Source organism: Ruditapes philippinarum, unplaced genomic scaffold, assembly GCF_026571515.1.
Source record: "Ruditapes philippinarum isolate M1 unplaced genomic scaffold, ASM2657151v2 ctg871_1_1_1_1, whole genome shotgun sequence".
NCBI lineage: Eukaryota > Metazoa > Mollusca > Bivalvia > Venerida > Veneridae > Ruditapes > Ruditapes philippinarum.
In genome coordinates, this window is record NW_026862242.1 from 535,821 (window position 1) to 562,520 (window position 26,700).

The window sequence follows — 26,700 nt, forward strand, 5'->3', positions numbered from 1 at the left end:
TCACTATGCTCTGTAAACATCAGAAATTCAAGGACATAAACCAATAGAGTGGGGAAATATGTTGTGGTTTAGAACTATTTCATTATTAAAGAGAAAATGTCTAGCCGGCCGGATAGCTCAGTTGGTCTTCTGAAAGTCATGGGTTCGAGTCATGGTCAGGCAGTTTAAGTCAGGGTTTAGAAGTGGTTTTTCAACTGACACATGTTTGATTCATTTAATAGATTGTATTTTATTTGAAATGGACAAAGGCAGTATTGCATGATACTTTTAGATCTACAAAAAGCATTTGATACAGTTGATCACACTCTACTGCACATGAAGAAGTTCTTTTTCTTCTTCTTCATGGAACTTCAAGCATCTGCCATATGTAATGACATTCTTACATGGTTCAAGTCTTATCCCTGATAGCAGCTGGTTGATGTGGCTGGTACTCCTACTACTGCTCGGAGTACCTATGGTGTCCCCCTGATGTTCATTTTAGGTCCTCTTTTATGTCTAATATATGTCAATGACATGTCTGCAACCTGAGCAAAAGCTTTTATTATATGCACAGGCACAAGTATCAGACCTGGGAAGAAAAAATATGACCAGATTGATAAAAAAACTTGTGTTCATCTTAAAATTGTCACAAACCAAAAAAATGTAAATAATGACCCCCTTTAAAAATATACTTTAAGTTAATAGTATATTTTTAAAGGGGGTCATTATTTACATTTTTTTTTTTTTTGGTTTTTGACACTTTTAAGATGAACACAGTTTTTTTTATCAATCTGGTCATACTTTTTCTTCCCAGGTCCAATACTCGTGCCTGTGATTATATGATGATGACTCAGGTATCCTTGTATCTGGTAAAATAAATCGTAAGATTAGTTAATTGACTATAAATTGTCTTTGCATCTTGGCAAGACAGAGTCTTTTCTTTTTGGTTTAAGTTTCAACTTAAACTGGGCCTAACCTCCAGGTCACATGAAATGGTACTGCTATAAAGTACACATCTTTTGTTAAGTATTTAGGTGCAAACTGGATCAAATTCTTTTGGCGTCGCCCTTTGATGCTTTGCATCAATGCTTTTTATGCCCCCGCCATGTAATGGCCGGGGCATATAGTGTTACCCTGTTCCGTCCTTCCGTCCTTCCGTCCTTCCGTCATTCCGTCCTTCTGTCATTCCGTCATTCTGTCATTCCGTCATCATCAGTTTCCGTTCATTATCTTAGTAACCGTTGCACATATTCAACTCAAATTTGACATATGGATATGTCATGAGAAAATACAGGTCAAGTTCGAATTTGGTCATGGTTCGATGATTTTTGGCAGAGTTATGCCCCTTTTACTTTGAAAGTAATATGAAATTTTCAGTTTCCGTTCATTATCTCCCCAATGGTACAACACATTCAACTCAAATTTGACATATGGATATGTCATGAGAAAATACATGTCAAGTTCGAATTTGGTCATGGTTCAACGATTTTTGGCAGAGTTATGCCCCTTTTACTTTGAAAATAATATGAAATTTTCAGTTTCCGTTCATTATCTCCCCAACCGTACAACACATTCAACTCAAATTTGACATATGGATATGTCATGAGAAAATACAGGTCAAGTTCGAATTTGGTCATGATTCGATGATTTTTGGCAGAGTTATGCCCCTTTTACTTTGAAAATAATATGAAAATTTCAGTTTCTGTTCATTATCTCCCCAACGGTACAACACATTCAACTCAAATTTGACATATGGATATGTCATGAGAAAATACAGGTCAAGTTTGAATTTGGTCATGGTTCGATGATTTTGGCAGAGTTATGCTCCTTTTACTTTGAAATTAATATGAAATTTTCAGTTTCCGTTCATTATCTCCCCAACAGTACAACACATTCAACTCAAATTTGACATATGGATATTTTTTTGGAATGCCAAGGTCAAGTTCGAATTTGGTGATGGTTTAATAATTTTTGGCAGAGTAATGCCCTTTTCACTTTGAAAAAAATATGAAATTTACAGTTTCTGTTCATTATTTCCTAATTCGCTACGCTCAAACGTAAATAAATTATTTATCCCATAATAAAGGCAATCGAAGGAAGAAAGAACAACAAATACATAAATTCACATTTAGGATTTGTTATCTGCATTGCCGTATATCGAATTCAAAAACAAAGAACGGGTGCAATGAAACTCTTTATAATATCAAAAAAATTGTTCAATGTTGTATATTTAATATTAATCAATATCAATATAAATATGTATTTCATATTTGATTTCTAATACGCCCAGATTCTTTGTAACTGATAATCGTTTGTTTAAATTATCTTTAACATAATGTCACTACGCCTTAAACTATGTAATCCACAATGAGATTTATCTAATCCAACTGAGGAAAACATATCCAGAATTATCTCCCTTGATCTCGTAGTCTGTGTATATTAATTTATAATACTGTCTATATTTACAGTAAGTGAGAGAACGAAATATGAACTCATTAGAATCATCGTTAATTTGAGCACATTAAGATATAAATTAAGCAATGATACTAAAAATGTTTTCAAGTTTTACAAACATTTTTTTTTTTTTTTTTTTTTTTTTTTTTTTTTTAACAATCCAACAATACCATCTCTATAAATGTCAGTTTTACTCTTTTCAATGTAAATTCCTTATGGTCGCCATGCAAAGTAATATCGGAACGACTCAAAACTAGTTAATTCAGAATATCTCAAGAAGGCAAACACATTGTAATACATGTACTTCTTAATCTAAACATATTATTTGCATCGCTGCTATACATAAAAACTAATTTATTTAACACAGGAAGAATCCTGTGAGCTGCCTCCCTAACTGACTTTGTTTTAGTTGAATGACAAGGGTTAATAGAACATTCCGCTAAATCATGAGCCCATTTAATTCCATAATAGGCATCGTTAACAGAAGAATTACATTTTTGAATGATTGAAATCAAATACAGCGAAAAATCGGTGTTGAAAGCTGGTAAAGAATTAAGTTTGACACAAGGTATTGAATGGTCGTTGGTACTTTTTGCTAGTATTGACAACATGAGACTTTAAAACAACTGTCGGAACACTGGCATACAGGGACAACTCCATATTCATGTAAATTACCTAATGACTATACAACCCTGAAGCTATCAAATCTATATAAAATGTATTCCAATAAATTTTCAAAATTTCAAAAAATATGATCAGTCAAAATACAACTAAATATAAACGAAAAACATTAAAATAATTGAAAACATTGTCCGTATAAAATAAAACCGTTCATCACGCTTATTTTAAGTCGATTCGTTATTCGTAATAAAGCATATTACAATCTGCCTTCACAGCGGAAATTCAACCACAGTCAAACCGTTTTTATGACCACTTAAATTCAGCAAGTGAAAAAGAAAATAAAACCTATGAAACAATAAAAGCGTAAATCTTAAAATAAGGCTTGCCACTGCCTATCGACTGACGTACAACATAATTTCTAATTTAATAAATCTCGCCAATCGGCGCTTGCCACTGCCCATCGGCTGGCGTACCACACAAAATTATAAATAAATAACTCTCGCCAATCGGCGCTTGCCACTGCCAATCGGCTGGCGTACCACACAAAATTATAAATAAATAACTCTCGCCAATCGGCGCTTGCCACTGCCAATCGGCTGGCGTACCACACAAAATTATAAATAAATAACTCTCGCCAATCGGCGCTTGCCACTGCCAATCGGCTGGCGTACCACATAAATTATAATTTAATAAATCTCGCCAATCGGCGCTTGCCACTGCCCATCGGCTGGCGTACCACACAAAATTATAAATAAATAACTCTCGCCAATCGGCGCTTGCCACTGCCAATCGGCTGGCGTACCAAACAAAATTATAAATAAATAACTCTCGCCAAACTGCGCTTGCTTTTGCCAATCGGATGGCGTACCACATAAATTATAAATAAATAACTCTCGCCAATCGGCGCTTGCCACTGCCCATCGGCTGGCGTACCACATAAATTTCTAAATAAATAACTCTCGCCAATCGGCGCTTGCCACTGCCAATCGGCTGGCGTACCACACAAAATTATAATTTAATAAATCTCGTCATCGTTTTTTAAAAATAAACGAACTTACTCCATGTATAATCCATTATTATATGATAATGTAAGGGTTATAATTGTTCACGTCTTTGGCTGTAATATGATTTCACATAAATGATTCAACAACTTATATTATAAACAGGCACTTAAACATAACTGTCAATATTTAAAGAGAACAATATAATCGGTTAGCTGAATTTGTCAGATAAAAAAATAAAATTATCTACTCAAATATTGTACCAAAATATCTTGTCTTGTGGTAAACTCAAAATATCAAGAATGTATATTCTGGGTATACTGCTATTACTAAACAACATTTGCCAGAACGGTGCTGATGGCAAATGAGGTACAATTAAAAACTCCGTAACCATCCAGTTATTTTCCCCTGACCAATTAACTAAAATGGCATCGACTGTTCCCGGAACGCAAAACAAAGAATTAAATCTTTTAACTTTACAATTATAATGATTACAAATCGGTAAACCGAGAAAAGTCCTGTCATCATCCAGAACATTGAAAAAATTCTGTTCGTCATAAAAAGTTACTAATTTGATCTGTAAACTGATTTTGGACCATTTGAACCCTCTCTATATGTGAACGTATACCTTTTAAAGTACAAAAATAAAAAATGTTAACAACAAGAGAATGTAACTTTGGCTTCAAGCTTCCTACACTGTTTTGATTGTCGGTACACCATCGGACTCATTTACTAGAAATAAACAATACGATACTTTGTAGAGCAAATTATATAGCAGACAGCTCTCGCCATGTTGAACTCTTAGTTTTTTCATACTCGACCATTTTTATTATTATTATATTTATTATTATTATTATTATTAAACTCCCTTGACAAAAGAATTATGTAATTTGAATATGTGGTTATGAATAATACTTTTCTGATACTCGAAATATAGAAATCCATATCTATGATCTGATGATAACGAAATATTTTGTACAGTTGAATAAATCTATAAAATCATACTCATCTTTAACATAGCGTTCATTTTGAATTTCTGACAGTGTCCGAGTCTTTGGTCTTGAACCAGTTTTTCTGGAACGGCAGACTGTGTATCTGGCTGAAAACCGCTGAAGCCGGAGAAAAACCGCTGATAGGGCAATTAACATCCGTTGTATTTGTACTTCAGCCTGGAAGTGTCCCCATCCTCCACAAGCGAAACCCATCCTTCTTGTTAACGCATGACCTCGATTTGAGTAACCAAAGAAGAACTAGGAGAATAGTACAGGTTACTAGGCGTAGACACTGGTAACGGTCTTTCCTCGCCCTTTGTTTACAGCGCGTACGACTTCCACTTTATGAAGGTCGTCGTTGAAGTTGTTTGCACTTCCAGCCTAAAATCTCCCTAAAACGATTTGAATTGATTGTCAAAATAGTGGCGATACAATCAAACAATTCTGTGTTCGAATCTCGTCTGCCGCTGAAAGTGGTTGAATTACTCTCTCGTTAATTCTTCGTTGGTAGCCATTAATATTCAGTGCACGATAGAGTAAAATAAACGTGTGTAGCAATGCAGAAAACCTCGAATGATATACACATCTATCCGACTTTATTATATATTACTGACGCACGAGAAAATCGTGCGTATCATATTCAATGATTTTCAATACAGTAAAACTTCGATTACCTTAACCTAGGATAAATATATTTATCTACCCAACAGTGTTACATATTCAACTCAAATTTGAAATATGGATATGTCAAATGAATGGGCAGGTCAAGTTGGAATTTGGTCATGGTTCGATGATTTTTTGGCAGAGTTATGTCCCTTTCACTTTGAAAATAATATAGATACATCTTAGGAATAGGCAGTTTAAGTTTGAATTTGGTCGTGGTTCAATGATTTTGGACAAACTTATCTTTCTTGAATATTGGAAAAAATTTTGAACATTCAGATTCAGCACTCATACTTTTGTGGACATGTATGTAGCCATTATTTTGGCTACAAATATGAAATATGCTATTTTCAAAAGGTTAAGACTGAATAATTTCAGTGCTTTGAACATTGTATGAAAATGGTTTGTGTTAACATTGAAAAGTTTTAAGGGCTTTGAACTTAAAATGAAAACAATAATTTGTGCAAACAAATTTGGAACTAAATATAATAACATCTGAAATTTTGGCTGCATGCGGGGGCATCCGTGGCATGATGACACATTTCTAGTCTTGTAAATACACTAGAATGGAATATGATACTCCAGAGAAATCATTGTATTTTGTAGTAAGATTTGACAAACAAAATGCCATTGCAGATTTGTTAAAAGTCTATTCAAAGATGAATAATTTGATTGGGGTGATTTAATAAATGCAGACCCGTCTTGGGGAAATAATCAACAACACACAGACACTGTGTTAAATTATATATTCATTATTCATTTAGGGGCCATAATGATTTGCAGTATAAATAGAGATGAAATATGCATTATTCATGCAGGGGCACTGTGCATAATTAATTTAGGCCAATTTGCATTATTCATTTTATTGTGCAATATCAATATAAATTTATGGCCAACATGCATTATTCATTTAGGGGCAATATCGTTAATTCATTATTCATAACAAGCAATGCATTATAAATTCAAGGGTAATGTTAAGGAGGATTTTATGCAGTTTATATTTAATATTAGTTTAGGGACAATATGAATTATTCATTTAGGGACAATATGCATTATTCTTTTTAGCTCACCTGTCACAAAGTGACGGGGTGAGCTTTTGTGATCGCTTTTCGTCCGGCTTCCGTCCGTTCGTCGTCCGTCCGTAAACTTGTACTTTAAATGACATATCCTCATATACCACTTTCAATATACCAATTTCATCCAAACTTCACAGGAATGTTCCTTTGGTGGTCACCTTTAAAAATTGTTCAAAGAATTTAATTCCATGCAGAACTCTGGTTGCCATGGCAACCGAAAGAAAAAACTTTAAATATCTTCTTTTAAAAAACCCTAAGAGCTAGAGCTTAGATATTTGGCGTGAAACATCTTCTAGTGAGTGTCTACCAAGTTTGTTCAAATAAAATCCCTGGGGTCAAAATTGACCCCGCCCCAGGGGGTCATTGATTTTCCCTATATGCATATAGTAAAATCTTAAAAAATCTTCTTTTAAAGAACCCAAAGAGCTAGAGCTAAGATATTCAGCATGAAACATCTTCTAATGGTTGTCTACCAAGTTTGTTCAAATAATAGCCCTGGGGTCAAAATTGGCCCCGCCCCGGGGGTCATTGATTTTGCCTATATTCATATAGTAAAAACTTAAAAAATCTTCTTTGAAAAAACCCAAATAGCTAGAGTTTAGATGTTAAGCATGAAACATCTTCTAGTAAGTGTCTACAAAGTTTGTTCAAATAAAAGCCCTGGGGTCAAAACTGGCCCCGCCTTAGGGGTGTCATTGTTTTTAACTATATGCATGTGTATAGTAAAAACTTAAAAATCTTCTTTTAAAAAACCCAATGAGCTAGAGCTTAGATGTTTAGCATGAAATATCTTCTTATGGATGTCTACCAAGTTTGTTCAAATAAAAGCCCTTGGGTGAAAATTGGCCCTGTGGGGGGGTGGGGGGTATGAGAACATTGTTTTTCATTACATGTGTGTAGTAAAAACTTAACCCATTACTTCATGAGCATTTTGTGAAAAATGGCTGTTTTCATTGAAAAGTCTCCCGTTACAAGTTCAAATTGCTATAATACTATAAAAACTGCTTCAACACTAATCAAACTTGGCACAAATGTTGACTGGACCATTGCACTTGCAACAACATGCTCAGGCTTAAATTTTCTGTTACCATGGCAACGAGGGGACATCTCAAAATTGCCAAAAATCACTATTTTGCGTTGATTTTTTCCATCAAAATTGATTTCAAAGTGCTGCACTTTCTCAATGGATTGAGATAGAGTCAAATGCTTTTCAGCGTTGGTTACACGTTACCTTATGATCAATCTGGGGTCATTTACAGCCTCTCCCAAGTCCAAAATTTTTCTTGGCGATGAGGGGGACTCCGCCCCCCTTCAAACCCCCCAAACAGAAGGGGGCACATCCCCCTTCTGGCAACCCCCTGATGTGTCTTTTGGTTGGGGGGCCGCGCCGAAAAAGAGGTCACTTTTTGAACAACATTTCTCAAACAAAAACAAGTGTTTGGGGCCTAAATAAGGCATTTTTTTCATCATTTGAGACAACAAAAAAAGGGGGGGGGGGTGAAAAAGGCGTTAAAAGGCGTGTATATGAAGTAATGGGTTAACATTGTGAAACATCTTCTAATGAGTGTCTTCCAAGTTTGTTCAGATAAAAGCCCTGGGGTTTAAACTGGCCCCGCTCCGGGGGCCTATATAGTCAGGTGAGCGACCTCAGGGCCATCATGGCCCTCTTGTTTGAGCATTTAAAAATGCATTATTCAATTTTTGGTGACAATATCATTAAAAGTTAAGAGGCAATACGCTAAATTCATGTAATTGGGCCAATAATACAATTTTTTTTGTATTTCTTATTTTAGGCCATTATCAATAAGCAACTAAAGGGCACTAATTGATTGATTTTGCAGCAATGTGCATTATTCATTTAAGGATGGTATGTATTATTCATTTAGGGACAATAATTAATATGTATTATTCATATATTTTCGCTGTGAGAAAATAAATTTATCAAACAGACTGACAGTAAGCAAGTCTCTATAAAGACAAATTGATCAAGTGGATATGCATATAGACATATGCAATAAATTCAATCATTAATTACCTAGAACAGGGAAGGAAATTATTTAGTCTTCTGTGACCATAGCAGACTGGTTATTTGTAGAATATCAATTAAGACTGTAGACTGGTATAAATTATCCAACTGTCTACGGATCTTGTATTTTTCACTTGAATAATGTATTGGCCCTTTTCTGAGACAAAGCCGGGACACAGACAAACAATAGACTGGTACACAAACAGACAACAGACTGTGTAACCATGTGATCATGAAGTTTTTCTGGAAATCAACATCAGTAATTTATCTGTCTCATAAATATTTCATAAAGATTGATAATTTCAGAAAAGCCAGCAGTCTCAAGGCCAGATCATTTCATCACATCTAATCTTTGATCCCTGTCTGATGAATAGTTCTTCCATTTTCTATAAGATATGAATCATTTTGTTGTGTTTTCTTTTGTTTTGTTTTCGTCAGGTTATAGCAAATGTTTTTGTTTCTGTTTTAAATATTGAGGGCTATAGGTTAAAGCTATAATATTGAGGGCTATAGGTTACAGCTATAATATTGAGGGCTATAGGTTACAGCTATAATATTGAGGGCTATAGGTTACAGCTATAGTATTGAGGGCTATAGGTTACAGCTGTAGTATTGAAGGCTATGGGTTAAAGCTATACTATTTAGGACCATAGGTTAAAGCTATAGTGTTGAGGGCAAATTGTGTATGGAAATGAGGGCCATAGCTTTGATATTGAGGACTAAAGATGCAATATTGAGGGAATTAATGGAACATGCAGTCATTCATTTATCCTTTGAACACATTTCAAGGTTTTGAGAAAAAAAATGTTTTTCTGACCTTCTGTGGTGTGCAGTTTTAAGAAAAATATTGTTTTTCTGACCTCTGGCATGCAGCTTTAATATAAGTTGAATGTGACCTTGCAGTGGATTATAAAGAACTGTAAAACTGTATTATAGATATGGTTACACTTGCATTTATCTTAGAATATAATGATCAATACCAACTGTTGCAAGATTAGATGAATAATGTTGCACTATAAATTGATAAAACATTTTAACTTGTGCGTTATTGTACACTATCTAACATGCAATGTTTTCGTCTTTCTTTATTTTTTCTTGCCTAAATCTGTTATCGCAGAATTTTCTTGTGCATAGAGCATAATGGTTTTTAATTGGGAAAAAAAAATCGAGGCTATTTTGATGTGATGAAATTTTGTATGGTGTTGTTGTTGTTTTTGCTGGATTTTCTCTGATTTTCGAGAGATGTAAATGACTGGATTTTGAGGTCAATACAAGCTGTGACAATATTTATGGCTTCACAAAATACCTGGCGTATTACTCATTTACTTATCCTTGCAAAGGAAATCATTACCTTATGTAAGTATATTGTAAAGTTTGAATGGAAACAATCTATAGGAGTTGTCAGCGTTTATCTTGTTCCTTGAGAGGGAAATTATAACCTTATGTAAAGTATATTGTAAAGTTTGAATGGAAACAATTCTGATCTGATTTGTATAGAGCTGTCAGTGTTTTATCTTTTGGAGGATCGACTTTTGGAATTTTATTGTGTAGGGTACAGTTTAACACACGTTTAACTTAAAGTGGGATGATGCTTCTAAATTGATGCTAATTTTTTATGAAATTTTTTAAAATGTATTAATAAAGAAATAAAATATTGTGAAGTTAACAAAGACAATAATGCACATTTTGCAAACTATGAAAAATAACAAAAATAAGTCGGAATGTTCAAAAATATTTCTTACTGTGTTACCTCACACTGTAGAAATATGGTAATATTTCTTAATAAGTCATTAAATGGTAATAACATGTAAATAAGCCATTGAATTGTGAATATTTTTGCTTGTCTTAAAACATTGATACCTTTTCCCCCAATGTGGTTACGTTTAGCGCGGAGGAAGGTAGTACTGGAACGATGGTTAGGAAACTAACCGCCTAAATGACTGAAATACTGCTGGAAAAAGGCGTAAAATGAAACAAACAAACAAAAAAAGTTAATTGTTTTGAAATAGTTTGGCTCATCTGGAGGCTTGCAGCTTTAAGACATATTACTTTCAGTGTGGATGTTGATATTTATTTCCTGATGTCATTAATTTTGTTCACATTGTCCATTTTCATGCATGACAATTTTTGTTAAGGGCATCAATTTTCTGACACTTTGTTGACATCATCAATTTTCATGACAATATTTGTTTGTGGCCATTTCTTGACAATATTTATTTGCTGCATCAATTTTATGACAATATTAATTCTATTCTCATCAATTTTCATGACAATATTTGTTTAGGGCAATATCAATTATCAGGACAATATTAACAGCATAACTTTCATGACAATTTTTCTCTTTATATGGCATCAATTTCATGACAATATTTGTTTATGGCATCACTTTCATAATATTTGTTTACAGCATCAATTTCATGACAATATTTGTTTACTGCATCAATTTCATGACAATATTTGTTCACATATTCAATTTTCATGACAATATTTGTTCACATCATCAATTTTCATGACAATATTTGTTTATGGCATCAATGTTCATGACAATATTTGTTTATGGCATCAATTTTCATGACAATATTTGTTCACATCATCAATGTTCATGACAATATTTGTTCACATCATCAATTTTCATGACAATATTTGTTTAGGGCATCAATTTTCATGACATTGTATTTGTTCACATTGTCAATGTTCATGTCAATGTTTATTCACATCATCAATTTTTATGACAATATTTGTTAACATCATCAATTTCCTGTTCAGACTTTATATCTATCATTCCTTCATATGACAGATTTATTTTTTGTATAAATATAAGAAAGTCTTGACAAAAAATTTGTTGTTACAAATAAATAAATTGTATTGCCATTCTTTCTTTGTCAGAATTTATTTTATGTATAAATATCAAAAATTCTTGACAAAATTTGTCATTACTATTTCATGACATCATAAATTGTGTTGTTCTATTTCCTATCGTTTACATTTTGTTCTTACTGTGTCATATCATTTCTCTGTCACCCTTTCTTTCTATCACTCCAAAATGCCATTGGTCTTTGTTAATTACTTTGGGATTACCTCCCCAGGCAGAAATAATCATAAGTAATTTGGGGAAAGTTCTTTCCACTTAAATTGTCACAGCAACAGGAGGGAAAAACTTAATGTAATTTCTAGTAAAGAAACACTCAGTATTTCCAGTGACCCTGTATAATTGATATTTTTTCAGATATTATTTGCTATTGGAGTTGCATATCTGGTAGTTTCATATGTAGAGTTCTGCTTAAGCCGGTACTTATAGATGCATGAACCTTGGCTTGTATAATTATGTACACTGCCGTCCATAAACAGGCTGGCTCAGAGTACAACCAAGCAATGCAACATTTTCAATTATAACTGTATGACCTAGTGTTAAGGATTCCATTTTGATTTATTTTAGAATGAAATTACTTAAAATAGCCATTCCTGAAATAATTTTTAGATCTGTGTATTTTATGAATGGAGATTTATCTATAATGTTAATTAATTGTTGTATTTTTCAGAGTCGATGTGAAGCTTGATTTTGTTGGATCATGCTGTACTCTTGTTGCAGAAGAGCTTCTGAATGACCCAGATTTTGAGTTAGATGACACAGTAGCTCAGCTGCTTTATGGTAAGATGATTTATTTTATCACTACTTTAAAATTGGCCAAGTGGTCATTTACTTCAAACAACTTGCCCCTTACTGCTGTGGGTTCGAAAAAATTCTACAAAATTCTTTCTTACTCTGGACAATTCCAAATTCAGAGCAGGTCTGAAATCCATTACACAAGTTTAGCAGGGGAAAGGTTTGGGAGGGGGAAACAGCTTTTATGTTAGATGTGTGAACAAGTAGCAATAAATAAACCATAAAATACATGATAAAATAAGACAAGTGGTGTTCAATATGGAAACCTTGAGTAAATGGCATTTGCCATGGAATTATTGTTGTTAATGTTTCACATTGAATTATTTGTGTTGACATTTTCCATGTGATTATTAGGGTTAGCATTTCCCATTGGATTGTTGATGTTGGCATTTCCCATGGGTTGGTTGAAGTTTGCATTTCTCATGGAATTATTGATGTTAACATTTCCCATTGGATTATAGATGGTTTACATTTCCTATTTGTAAGGTTGGCAATCCCATGGGATTGTTGAGGTTTACATTTCCTATGGCATTTGTAAGGTTGACAATTCCCAAGGGATTATTAAGGTTTATATTTTTCATGTGAATGATGAGGTTTACATTTCTCATGGGCTTTGTACGGTTGACATTTCCCATGGGATTGTTGAAGTTTACATTTCTAATGGGATTATTGATTTCCAATCATGGGAGTATTGATGTTCACAGTTCCCATGGGCATGGGGGATTTCGGTGGTTAAGTAATGAAATTATTCACAATATCAGTATGGAGTATTGAAAAGTGGACATCTCCAAAAGGGGACCCATTCAATCGCAGCAAAGTTGATTGAACCTGTTCATTGATGGCATTGGTCAAATTGCAAGCATAGACAGAATTCACTTTTGTGCAATTCCATACAATGCTTTGACAATTTGGAAACTTTTTGTTTTATTGTGCTCAACCACTAAGTAGCACATGCTAAATTTCTGTAGCAGAGTATTGTTTACATGTATACAAGATTCTAAGCAACACATAACAAACAAACAAAAGTATCCCTCAATACGTCATAATTATTTTGACTAGCATAACTCTTACAATACCAATGGCATTATATTGTCACTTCATTACAGTAACAGGTTAAATCTTAATATAATTTAAGAGGAGTTAACCCGCTTCTGTACTAAAGTGACTGATAATATTGCTGCTGGCACTGAAAGAGTAAATTACCATAAAAAAACATAGGAATGTATGTGATGGATAAGCATGAAATGTTTTTTTGGTAACTACAAAAAGTAAATCATACATCTCCCATGGGATTATTGATGTGGCTGCCTGGAGGTTAAAGTTACTTTGAACTATCACCTCAATAACATGTTGATGGGAGAAGTACACGCAAAGAAAGCGATAAGCTTGTTATTATGGGGAATAGGAAGCCCAAGGATAAAATGTTTCTGCCACATCATTATAAAAAAAAGTAGAAGATCGGTACCAGTTGATTTGATGCTGAACTTTCTTCTTTTATTATGCCCCCATTTCGAAGAAAAGGGGGTATATTGCTTTGCACTTGTCGGTCCGTCGGTCCGTCGGTCCGTAGACCAAATGGTTTCCGAGTGATAACTAAAGAACCCTTAGGCCTAGGAACTTCAAACTTGGTATGGTGATTGGTCATGACCAGTAGATGACCCCTATTGATTTTGGGGTCAGGGGGTCAAAGGTCAAGGTCACATTGACCTTGTAAGCAAAAACGGTTTCCGATCAATAACTAAAAGAACCTTAAGGCCTAGGAACTTCAAACTTGGTAATGGTGATTGGTCATGATCAGTAGATGACCTATTTTGATTTTGGGGTCAAGGGGTCAAAGGTCAAGGTCACATTGACCTTGTAAGCAAAAAAACGTTTTTCCGATCAATAAAACTAAAGGAACTTTTAAGGCCTAGGAACTTCAACTTGGTATATGGTGATTGATCATGATCAGTAGATGACCCCTATTGATTTTGGGGTCAAGGGGTCAAAGGTCAAGGTCACATTGACCTTGTAAGCAATAAAACGGTTTCCGATCAATAACTAAAGAACTTTAAGGCTAGGAACTTCAAACTTGGTATGGTGATTGGTCATGATCAGTAGATGACCCCTATTGATTTTTGGGGTCAAGGAGTCAAAGGTCAAGGTCACATTGACCTCTTGGGTAAAAAACGGTTTCTGATCAATAACAAAAGAACCCTTAGGCCTAGGAACTTCAAACTTGGTATGGGTGATTGGTTATGACCAGCAGATGACCCCTATTGATTTTGGGGGTTAAGATGTCAAAGGTCAAGGTCACATTGACCTTGTAGGTAAAAACGGTTTCCGATCAATACGAAAGAACCCTTAGGCCTAGGGACTTCAAACTTGATATGGTGATTGGTCATGATTCAGTAGATGACCCCTATTGATTTGGGGCCAAGGGGTCAAAAGGTCAAGGTCACATTGACCTCTTTGGGTAAAAACGGTTTCCGATCAATAACTAAAGAACCCTTAGGCCTAAGGAACTTCAAACTTGGTATGGTGATTGGTCATGAACCAGCAGATGACCCCTATTGATATTGGGGGTTAAGGGGTCAAAGGCAAGGTCGCATTGACCTTGTAGGTTAAAAACGGTTTTCTGATCAATTAACTAAAAACGCTTAGGCCTAGGAACTTCAAACTTTGTATGATGATTGGTCGTGACCAGCAGATGACCCCTATTGAGTTTTGGGTCAAGGGGTCAAAGGTCAAGGTCACATTGACCTTGTAAGTTAAAAAACGGTTTCTGATCAATAACTTAAGAACGCTTAGGCCTAGGAACTTCAAACTTGGTATGGTGATTTGTCATGACCAGCAGATTACCCCTATTGATTTTGGGATCAAGGGGTCAAAGGTCAAGGTCACATTGACATTGTAAGTAAAAAACGGTTTCTGATCAATAACTAAAGAACGCTTCGGCCTTAGGAACTTCAAACTTGGCATGATGATTGGTCATGAGCAGCAGATGACCCCTATTGACTTTTGGGCGGGTCAAAGTTCAAGGTCACATTGACCTTGTATGTTTAAAACGGTTTTCCGATCATAACTAAAGAACCCTTAGGCCTAGGAACTTCAAACTTGGTATGGTGATTGGTCATGACCAGCAGATGACCCTTATTGACTTTGGGGTCAAGGGGTCAAAGGTCAAGGTCACATTGACCTTGTAGGTAAAAAACGGTTTCTGATCAATTAACTAAAAACGCTTAGGCCTTAGGAACTTCAAACTTTGTATGATGATGGTCGTGACCGCAGATGACCCCTATTGAGTTTTGGGTCAAGGGGTCAAAGGTTAAGGTCATGACCAGTAGATACTTGATAACCCTTATTAATTGTTTGATCACTGGGTCAGAAGTCATGCATAATAACCTTATCACATGACTAATTGGCTGCTGATAGGGGGCATACGCGTACATGTTTTACAAACATATCTTGTTTTTAACAGCTGTATTTGAACACTAGATTTGTTTGCAATTTATATCTTTAAATCAATGAATGGTTGTTTCTTGTGGAACTTCAATCAAGATTGTTGAAATCATTTAAATTCATTGAATAATAATGTCCATTTAGTTTAATCAAATTTATTTTAGTTTGATTGTGTTGGAAGCTATAAGCTTATATTGAAACACTCTGGCTTGCCCCTGACAGGGTTTGAACCCACGTGGTCAGCAATCCTTAGATTACTAGTCTGACACGTTAACCACTTGGTCACGCTGCCACTTGGGTGTGTTGTCTCATTTTCAGGAGTATATAAAGGGAAAACTTTGAAAATATTAGTTTAATATTGAAATTGTGTCATAGACTGGATCATAAGAATTACGACCTTTTCAAACAATGACTTTCAGGTGAGCAAACTTAGGCCATCATAGTTTGTTGAATGGACATATAAATTTCATTTCTGATAACAATAATAATACAATTGTGAAGAAAAACAAAACTGAAATGATAGATTTCCATATATCATGACGATAATGATCATGTGTGTATGAAAGGACAAAAGAGAGACAAAACTGTATTGACCATATTGTGTATTGTCTGACATCAGTTATTATAATAAAGAAAGGAAAATCATCATATTGGGGGAAAAAATGGTTGGCAAATTGTATTAGTATATTTAATGACATGGAAAAAAGCTGTTATTTAGTTATCAGTAGCTATATAAATGGCAATCCTATAATGCCACAAGTATAAAAGAGCAGGCAAAGTGGTCTATTAGTAGCAATCTTTGACTTATAAGGGGTAGCACAGGTTCGATCACCCCACTACTCTGATTAAAATTTGTTTATACAGAATTTATTTTTGTTTGATTGTGTAGGAAGCTATAAGCTTACAAATACACTCTAGAATTCACTCCGGTAAGGGGCAAGTAGTTGTTTCCTTAAGTAGGTAGCTTTACATTCATTACTTAGTGACTAACAGTTGGTTATAGGAACCCCATCAGGGGCAAGCTATAATTTCCTTTGCGAGTAACTTTACACTCAGGGACAAGCCATATTTCCTTTAGCAAGTAAATTTACACTCAGGGACAAGCCATATTTCCTTTAGCAAGTAGTTTTACACCTTGGGGCAAGCCATTATTTTCTTTAGCAAGTAACTTTACTCTCACTGCTAAATCAGTATTGGTTGGTACCAGGAACAGATTTGAGAGTGTTTCTATTATGCTTATTATGCCTCCTACACAATCATTGACTAAAATAAATTCTGTATAAAGTGATACTGACATGAAAGCTAAAAATACATAAATAGACAAAATAATATTGATCATGCATCACATTGGCGGAAAATACAATAATAGCCTGAAAAATACAATATGACTCATCATGAAAAAAAACACTACGGCAAATTTACTTAGCATTATATTCAATGAAAAGTGTTTGAGGTTGATTAACTTGGGAAGAGTTTTTCAGCACGCTAATTCTCGTTTGTATTCATAGCATTATATAAGTACCCTCGAAGGAATTAGGAATAAATGAACCATTAAATATATTTACAAATAATGTCATGTACAAATAGGCTGTATTGGCAAAATAGACACTAGTGTAAGCAAAACACTCCATGGTTATCAATACAAAATACATCATTTATCAATGATTGATGCAGTAAAAGTATTATTGAAGTTATTATTGCTTCACAGAAAAACACAAACATGATGTTATTTCATTGCTTCATTGGGAAAAGGGTGTAGATAAAGCATGCCTCCGTACTAGCGTGGTACTGGGCATGTAAACGAACCAAGGGGTCTATTTGATAAGAGCTTGGGAGTCTGGTTATATCTCAGAGCTGTCTCTAGAGTCTGCTGAGGTAAGGACCCTACTGGAAATAAGTGCTTGCTTTTTCTTAGGTTATTCTTGACTGCCAATAGTCTAAAGAAATTCATATTTTCAGGTGAGCGACCTCAGGGCCATCATGTTTCTTTAGCAAATAATTTTACACTCAAGGACAAGCCATTATTTCCTTTAGCAAGCTACTTTACACTCAGGGGCAAGCTATTATTTTTTTAGGAAGTAACTTTACACTCAGGGGCAAGCCATTATTTCCTTTAGCAAGTAGTTTTACACCTTGGGGCAAGCCATTATTTTCTTTAGCAAGTAACTTTACACTCAGGGGCAAGCCATTATTTCCTTTAGCAAGTAGTTTTACACCTTGGGGCAAGCCATTATTTTCTTTAGCAAGTAACTTTACTCTCAGGGGCAAGCCATTATTTCCTTTAGCAAGTAAATTTACACTCTGGGCCAAGTCATTATTTCTTTTAACAAGTAATTTTACACTCGGGCAAGCAATTATATCCTTTAGCAAGTAATTTTACACCATTTTATGCAACCTCACTCGACTTAGTCTCGTGAGGTCAAGGCATAAGAAAGGTCACGTGATTATGGTATAATTAAGGCAAACCCAGAAATCGTCAACGCAGCAATGGTATATCTATACTTATTTTATTGCTTCATTGGGAAAAGGGTGTAGATAAAGCATGCCTTTGTGGTAGAATGGTACTGCATGGGCATGTAAACGAACCATTTTAGGGAGTCTGCTGAGGTAGGGAACCTACTTGAAATAAGTGCTTGCACTTTTGTAGGTTATCCTTGACCGCCATGGGTCTAAAGAAACTCAATTAAATTCAAGTTTGCCAACTTTAAATCACTTGCCTCTCATGCATGGTTGTGGGTTCAAATACAGCAAGGATCACTTTGGATTCTTTTAAGTGAAATAGTTATCCAGCAAGCTGGTTCTACTAGGGTGCCACCTCATGCCTGAAATAATGCTCAAAGGAGCACCTGAGGTCGTCCTCCACAAGTAAATATTGAAGGTTGCCATATGTTCGTGACTTAAAATCCAACAATTTAAACAGTCCAAAACACATAACTCTTAACTAAATTTTGACAGAATTATGGCCCTTTTGAACTAAAGAAATTCTACACTAACCTGAGGCTTTCGTTTTACAAAAAGTCAAGCATGCTGTCCTACTGGGACACTCTTGTTTGTTCTAAATGTAAACAAAATAAAACACAAATACAAATAGTTTTGTTATTATTTGTTGCATGGAAGCTTTAGAGAAAAACACATACCATTTTTGTTATTTTTAAGCTTGAGAGAAAAACAGATTGTTTTGTTATATTAAAGCCTCAGGGAAAAACACATTTTTTCGCCTTAAAGAAGCTCTCAAAACTGACACCTGATTCTGTTGACTGTAATTTTACATTGAAGAAACCTCTCACACACTTTCAGTTCACGATGTTTTCACTATTGGTTTTGTGAATTAGAAACTCGCGCGTCTTTTTGCCTTTTAAATGTAGAAGATTAAGACAAAACATCGTCTGGAAAATTAACAAAGAAACTAAGATTGACTTTTTTTTCTGAATTTTGGTCATGTTTTCTTTTTCTGTGTCAGAGAGATGTTAGTTCATGCTACAGACACTGCGCTTCATTATTGACTAAAAATATGGCCAAGTATTTGTGTTTAAATTGGTGTACCAATGAGAGAAACAAACAAATACACTGTCCACTTGTAACCCCTTATATTCTTCATAACTTCACTTTTTTTAACTACAGTCCAACTCTTTTCCATTTCCATTCCTTTTTACGCCACCTTTAAATTCATTCTTCAACCATACCACATCTCTACTTCACCTTAAACCATACCACATCTCTTCTTCACCTTAAACCATACCACATCTCTTCTTCACCTTAAACCATACCACATCTCTTCTTCACCTTAAACCATACCACATCTCTTCTTCACCTTAAACCATACCACATCTCTACTTTACCTTAAACCATACCACATCTTTACCTTACCTTAAACCATACCACATCTTTACCTCACCTTAAACCATACCACATCTCTACTTCACCTGTAACCATACCACATCTCTACTTCACCTGTAGCCATATCTCATTTCTACTTCACCTTAAACTATACCACATCTCTACTTTACCTTAAACCATATCTCATTTCTATTTTACCTTAAACTATACCACATCTCTACTTTACCTTAAACCATATCTCATTTCTATTTTACCTTAAACTGTACCACATCTCTACTTTACCTTAAACCATACCACAACTCTACTTTACCTTAAACCATATCTCATTTCTACTTCACCTTAAACTATACCACATCTCTACTTTACCTTAAACCATATCTCATTTCTATTTTACCTTAAACCATACCACATCTCTACTTTACCTTAAACCATACCACAACTCTACTTTACCTTAAACCATATCTCATTTCTACTTCACCTTAAACCATACCACATTTCTATGTCACCTTAAACCATACCACATTTCTACGTCACCTTAAACCATACCACAACTGTACCCCACCTTAAACCATACCACATCTTTACCTTACTTTAAACCATACCACATTTCTATTTAACCTTAAACCATACCACATCTCTACTTTACCCAAAACCATACCATATCTCTAGTTTACCTTAAACCATACCTTAAACCATACCATACCTCTACTTCACCTTAAACCATACCACATTCTTCTTCATCTGAAACCATACCACATCTTTACCTTACCTTAAACCATACCACATCTCTACTTTATCTTAAACAAACCACATTTCTTCTTCATTTTCGACCATAACACATCTCCCCTACCCAATGGGTATGTAAAAAAAATCATCTCTACTTCACCTCAAACCATACCAGTCATCTCTTATACACTCTAAACGGTTGGTATGGCACTCCCTTCTAGTCTCCCATAGGATTATTTGGAAAGCATTTTGTTATTCCTTTTCACAATATGGATTGTAGAAAACCATGAACGTTCCTTTCTCCTGCTCACACAAGTGTTTAATGCAGTTTTCCTACATCTCATTAAGCATTCTCGTTAAAAATTCATTATGTTTTCCTGTATAAAACAGGAGAAATTGTGTACAAACGTGTGAAACCATTTATTGTTCCTAAAGAGTACTTTTACAGAGCTGTCTTTAGATGGGAGAAAATTGTAACAAACAACAAAAAATGTATTGAGTTTGAAAATTGTTGTTTTCAGTTGGGGTTTCTATGTGTTTTTAGCTCAACTATTCGAAGAGAGTAGTGTTTTCATTCCCAGCTTCCATGTTAGCATCAGTGACATCACACTTTTGGTTAAATATTTGGGCCACTGCCCATGGCCGTAACTCTAACATGGATTTACATGGATCTTTCCATTTTAAGTACCACATAGTCTTAAAGAATGATCTGTGTAAAAACTTCCAATTTTTATGTTTTTAGATTTTTGGACCTCAGTGGAGTTCCTTAAAATGTTGAAAAATGCTGATGATGCATTTTGTTGCTGGAAATGGTTATGTAAGGGTCCAGTTACACAGACGGTCGGTCCCCAATCGGTCATTTAATTTTAAATTTACTCGCTGTTATGATCGGTTGTCATGCGTGATTTTATTTCTGGTTTTCTGTGTAAACGGCCATCGGTGACAGAAAGCAAACTCAAACGGGAATGGGTCGATGATTAAATGCTGAAATACTTTTGGTTTTTATCGTTTGTAAATTGGAGCTAAATCGGGCGTAACGCTGATTAATCGGTGTTTGATAGCTAGTCATCAGTGGTTAAACTCTTTCCGTCAGATATGGCCGGTGATTCATATTTGGTTATCTTTGTCTGATCGGCGATATCGGTGATTAAGAGCTTGCATATCTGGTGATATAGGTTGCCGTCGGTTATTTTTAAAATATTTTCACCGATCGAGAATTTTAAACGTGTTTAAAAATCCCAATTGGTAATTTTTCACCGATGAAACTTATCTTTCCCCAATAGCAGTTGATAGGTGGAAAACAGGTGACCAATAGGTGATATCGGTGTTAAATACGTTGTCATCGGTTCACTCCATAATTTGGCTAAAAAAACTACCGATCAATCACCGATGGCTCTGTGTAACTGGGGTGTAAGGTGATAAAATCAATTCTTTGACACTGTAAAAGGAAGACCCAATTGCACTGGAGTATTATGGTAATAAAAAACCTACTAAGTGCAAGTAAATGTATCGAATTACTTGAATATATTAAAATTTTATTTGGTTTAAAATGGCTTACATAATATTATGTCCGTTAAAGGGACTCAACCAAGGTTTTTTTGACATGACTGCTGGAAATATTTTTTTTCAGAATCATCATTTTTAGCTCGACTATTCAATAAGAGTAAGAAGAGCTATTCCTAGTCACTTGAGCGTCGGTGTTGGTGTCTGTGTAACCACTTATGTTAATTTTTTTTTGTTACACCTCAAATATTTTCAAAGTCCATTGTAACCAGTCCTCACAGGTAACCATTTATGTTAAATGTTTTGTAACACCTCAAATATTTTCAAAGTCCATTGTAACCAGTCCTCACAGGTAACCATTTATGTTAAATGTTTTGTAACACCTCAAGTATTTTCAAAGTCCATTGACATATAGCTATGAAACTTTGTACACTTGTTCACCATCATGACCCCGACCTGTAGTCAGGAGGAGGTAACTCTATCAAGCATTTTGAGAGAATTATGTCCTTTTTCAACTTAAAATTTACGTTAAAGTTTTTGTAACACCTCAAATATTGACATATGGCTTTGAAACTTTGCACATTTGTTCACCATCATGCCCCCAAGGTGTACACAGGAGGTTTGTACACAAAGTTTGCATACCATCTCGGATATTTTCATATTCCATTTCATATTCCATTGACATCTGGCTTTGAAATAAGTTGAAATTCATACACTTCCTTGAGAGCATAATAGGACTAACTCAGAGGTCTCTAACTGTAACATGGATTTAAAGAAAAAATGAGCTCTTTTGTTAACTTAGAAAATTTTACATTATCAAGGTTCTTTAATTACTTTCAAGCACTAAGAATAGTTGTCCTATGGACAGCTCTTGTTATTGTGAAAAATATCAAAAAAATGGACAGCTCTTGTTATTGTGAAAAATATCCAAAAAAATGGACAGCTCTTGTTATTGTGAAAAATATCAAAAAAAATGGACAGCTGACTTGTTATTGTGAAAAATATAAAAAAAAATGGACAGCTCTTGTTATTGTGAAAAATATCAAAAAAAATGGACAGCTCTTGTTATTGTGAAAAATATAAAAAAAATGGACAGCTGAGCTCTTGTTATTGTGAAAAATATCAAAAAAAAATGGACAGCTCTTGTTATTGTGAAAAATATAAAAAAAAATGGACAGCTCTTGTTATTGTGAAAAATATCAAAAAAATGAAAAGTGTTGCAACACAGCTCTTGTTATTGTGAAAAATATCAAAAAAATGAAAAGTGTTGCAACACTAATTTCTTTCCAAATAGGCTAAGAATCACACAATTGCTTTTATTAAAGGGCTTTATTACACTCCTGCGCAGTTTAACCAATCTCAAAGCAGCTATTTATAGATTAGTAATAATAAATTACTTTGAAGTATAAGATGCGAATATGAATGCCCCATGTGCCCGTTCGTTCGTGCCTGAAATAATGCAAGGAGGGGCACCTTAGATCGAACAGTAAAGCTGGAAAGTCACCTTTAAAGATCATTATTATAAGTCTCCGAGCAATTTAAATCCCAACCACAAAAAAATTGGTATATAAAATAATTTACATACTTGTATTTATAAATACTTTAATTCATCCATTGTAAAACATTTTGAATTGAGAGTCTAAAATCGGCATAAATTCCTAAGACCTAATCAATTTGAACTTAAAATTTATTGTTAACACTCATTATGAGATTTAAATCTCAAATGACAAGCAGCTCTGAAATTGTCAGAAGAATAGAATCTGATTTTAGTCTCACTCATTTTCTGTAGATCCATTAATTAGCTACATTTGTAAGTCATTTAAAAGTGATTTACCAAGCGCTTGGAAACAAATTGTTGTTTTGCATGTAGATTTGAGATAATTTGATTTATCGTATGTCGTGATGGAGTGTTGGGGAAAATGTCAGACTCTCTCTGTTTCTGTTGATTGTCAGTAAAAGGAAGGAAGAATTATTATTCATTTGCAAATAATGTCTTATTCAATAACGCATGATATCTTTGTTGAAACAAAAGGAATTATGGACTCAAAATGGTATCTCTTCAGAACAAAATAATATATGATTATTCAATAACAAAATAATAATAAATATTAAATAACAAATCATATCTATTCAGTTACAAATTTTGTCTAGTCAATAACAAATAATATCTTTTCAAAAACAATGTATGATGTCTATTTAGTAACATATGATGTCAGAATATTCAATAACAAATAATATCAATAGCAAAAGATATCTATTCATTTACAAATCATATCTAATTTCAATAACAAATGACATCTATTCAGTTACAAATGTTATATATTTCATATCAAAAGATGTCTATTGTATAACAAAAAATATCTATTAAATAACAAATGATATCTTTTCAATAACAAAAGATATCTATTCAATAACAAATGATACAAAAGATGTCTATTAAATAACAAATGATACTTATTCAATTACAAATAATATCTATTCAATAACAAATAATATCTATTCAATAACAAATGATATCTATTCAGGTACAAATTTTATATATTTCATAACAATTTTAGTTGTCTATTAATTGAATAAGAAAAGATATCTAATGAATGATAAAACTACCAATGATATCTATTGATCAATAACAAAATATATCTATTCAATTACAAATGATATTTTTTCATATCTGACATATGCTTTTAATGAATCTGTTATCTTTTTTCAGGTACAATATTGGTTGATACTATAAATAGATCACCAGAAGCAGGAAAGATAACTCCGAGAGATGAAGCTGTTCTCAGTCAGCTTCAGTGTATTATACCTAATGTAAAGGGAGATAATTTGTTTGAAGATATCCAGGCTGCCAAGTTTGACATATCAGGTTAGTAAAGAGAATTTTAATTTTTAGCATGTCTGTTTCGTAGAAAGAATTTAGGAATTATGATCGCTGTGGCATCATTGTTGTCATGCAAAATCTGAAATAATTTTAGGTCATTATTCAAACATCATGAAAATAGGAATACTTGCTTATCACGACAAGGTGCTGTTGATAGACAAGGGGCATAATTCTGAAAGCAATATTTCTTGAGTTACACCCCCTGTTTAACAAGAATTTTTAGAAAAGATTTCATGATCAATCAGAGTGAAAGTGACCTGCACTGTCCGGAAATCGAACCTGGGTCATTTGATTCACAGTCCAATGCCCTACCTATTGAGCTAACAGACTGTTTTTCTGAGGCATACTGTGCCTTTAATGAGAATTTATGTAGGCTTGGAACCACAGGATTCAGTAAAATCATTTGAACTGTTTACAATTATAGCTTGTAATTTTGAGATTCGAAATTACAAAAATACATACCTAAGGTCTTTGGCATTAGATATTTATAATTTTTTTAATGAGACTATATCTCTTGTATCACATATCAGATTTGTAATAATTTTGCTACATAAGATTTTAATGATTAACTTTATAATGTCATATATCAAACTGTACTACTACATTTAGAAGTTTTATGATAATTTTTTTTTACCGCATTATATCAAGTTACTGTGCCAGAAGCACAGATTCCAAGAAATGTCAACAACTTACAGAGAGTAAACAGCCTGACAATAAGTGCAATGATATGGTTAATTTGTGATATATCACGTTTCTCCTTTTTATGTAACGCCATAAAAGATTATTTTTAGCTTAACTTTTTCTTTATGATGCCATAAGAATAGGAAAATCAACTAAAAGGCACATGAATTTTTATTGTTATTTATCAACCTTACGCTTTCATCAAGATGAATATGAAAACAAACCATGTTGTCATAAAAGATAATGTTTTAAATTGAGTATTCCTTTATAATGTTGCCATAAAAGGTAATTTTTGAGCTGACTATTCCTTTATGTTGCCATAAAAGATGAGTTGAAACTTTCCACACTTATTTTGAGAGCATAATAGGAGGTCATAGCCCAAGGCCCATAATTCTTACATGGATTTTGACAGAATATGGCCCTTTTTTAACTAAGAAAATTCTACATTATCCTGCTCTTGATTTACTATCAAGCACTGAAAATAGTCGAGCACGCTGTCATACTGACAGCTCTTGTTTATATAACAAGTTCAAGAAATTGTTATTTATGCCTTTAGCAAACTTTATGTCATTTTCTTGGAAGAGTTAAATTTTTTTGTATTATATGACAACTAGTGTAAGATTCTGATTAATGAAAATAAACTTTTGACTTTTTACATGCACTTTTGTATGCTGGTTAATTCTTATGAAATATATAGGCAAAAATGACATGAAGATGGTATTAAATTGCATGTGTAATAAATATATTATAGATGATATTGAATTTACTGACTGAGTTTAATAGAAATATATTTTGCTAGCCGCTGGCAATTTTAGTTAAAAGCATTTCAAAACTTTTCAATTTTTGGTCCATCAAAATTATTGTTCTGGAAAATCTGAATGAGCAGAAATTTAATGGCTGTAAAATTTTGCCCACAACCTACATCAAATGGTACAAAATCAAAACAAAAAAAACTTATAAAAATTCCATTCCCTTCTTTAAAGCTGCATGCATCCAGATGAGCAAAAAATATTTCAAGAAATTATATCTACCTTGAGAAAGTTTACTAAGATTAACAGAAAGTAAAAACCTTTTAATATTCACAATTCAAAAAACAATTTACACATTATGCAATTAATAACTAAATTTACAGTATTTATCATCATATAACTACTG

The 26,700-nt window shown here is 33.9% G+C and overlaps 1 protein-coding gene across 1 annotated transcript in view; it reads left to right on the forward strand.

The window, feature by feature from the left end:
- The window catches only part of LOC132718404 (protein prune homolog 2-like), an 87,310-nt gene that overhangs the window by 33,629 nt on the left and 26,981 nt on the right, over window positions 1-26,700 (forward strand). Inside the window, exons 6-7 of the mRNA XM_060702100.1 lie at window positions 12,352-12,461; window positions 24,694-24,849. Of these exons, the coding sequence (XP_060558083.1) occupies window positions 12,352-12,461; window positions 24,694-24,849 (266 nt within the window). The remainder of the gene's footprint in view (window positions 1-12,351; window positions 12,462-24,693; window positions 24,850-26,700) is intronic.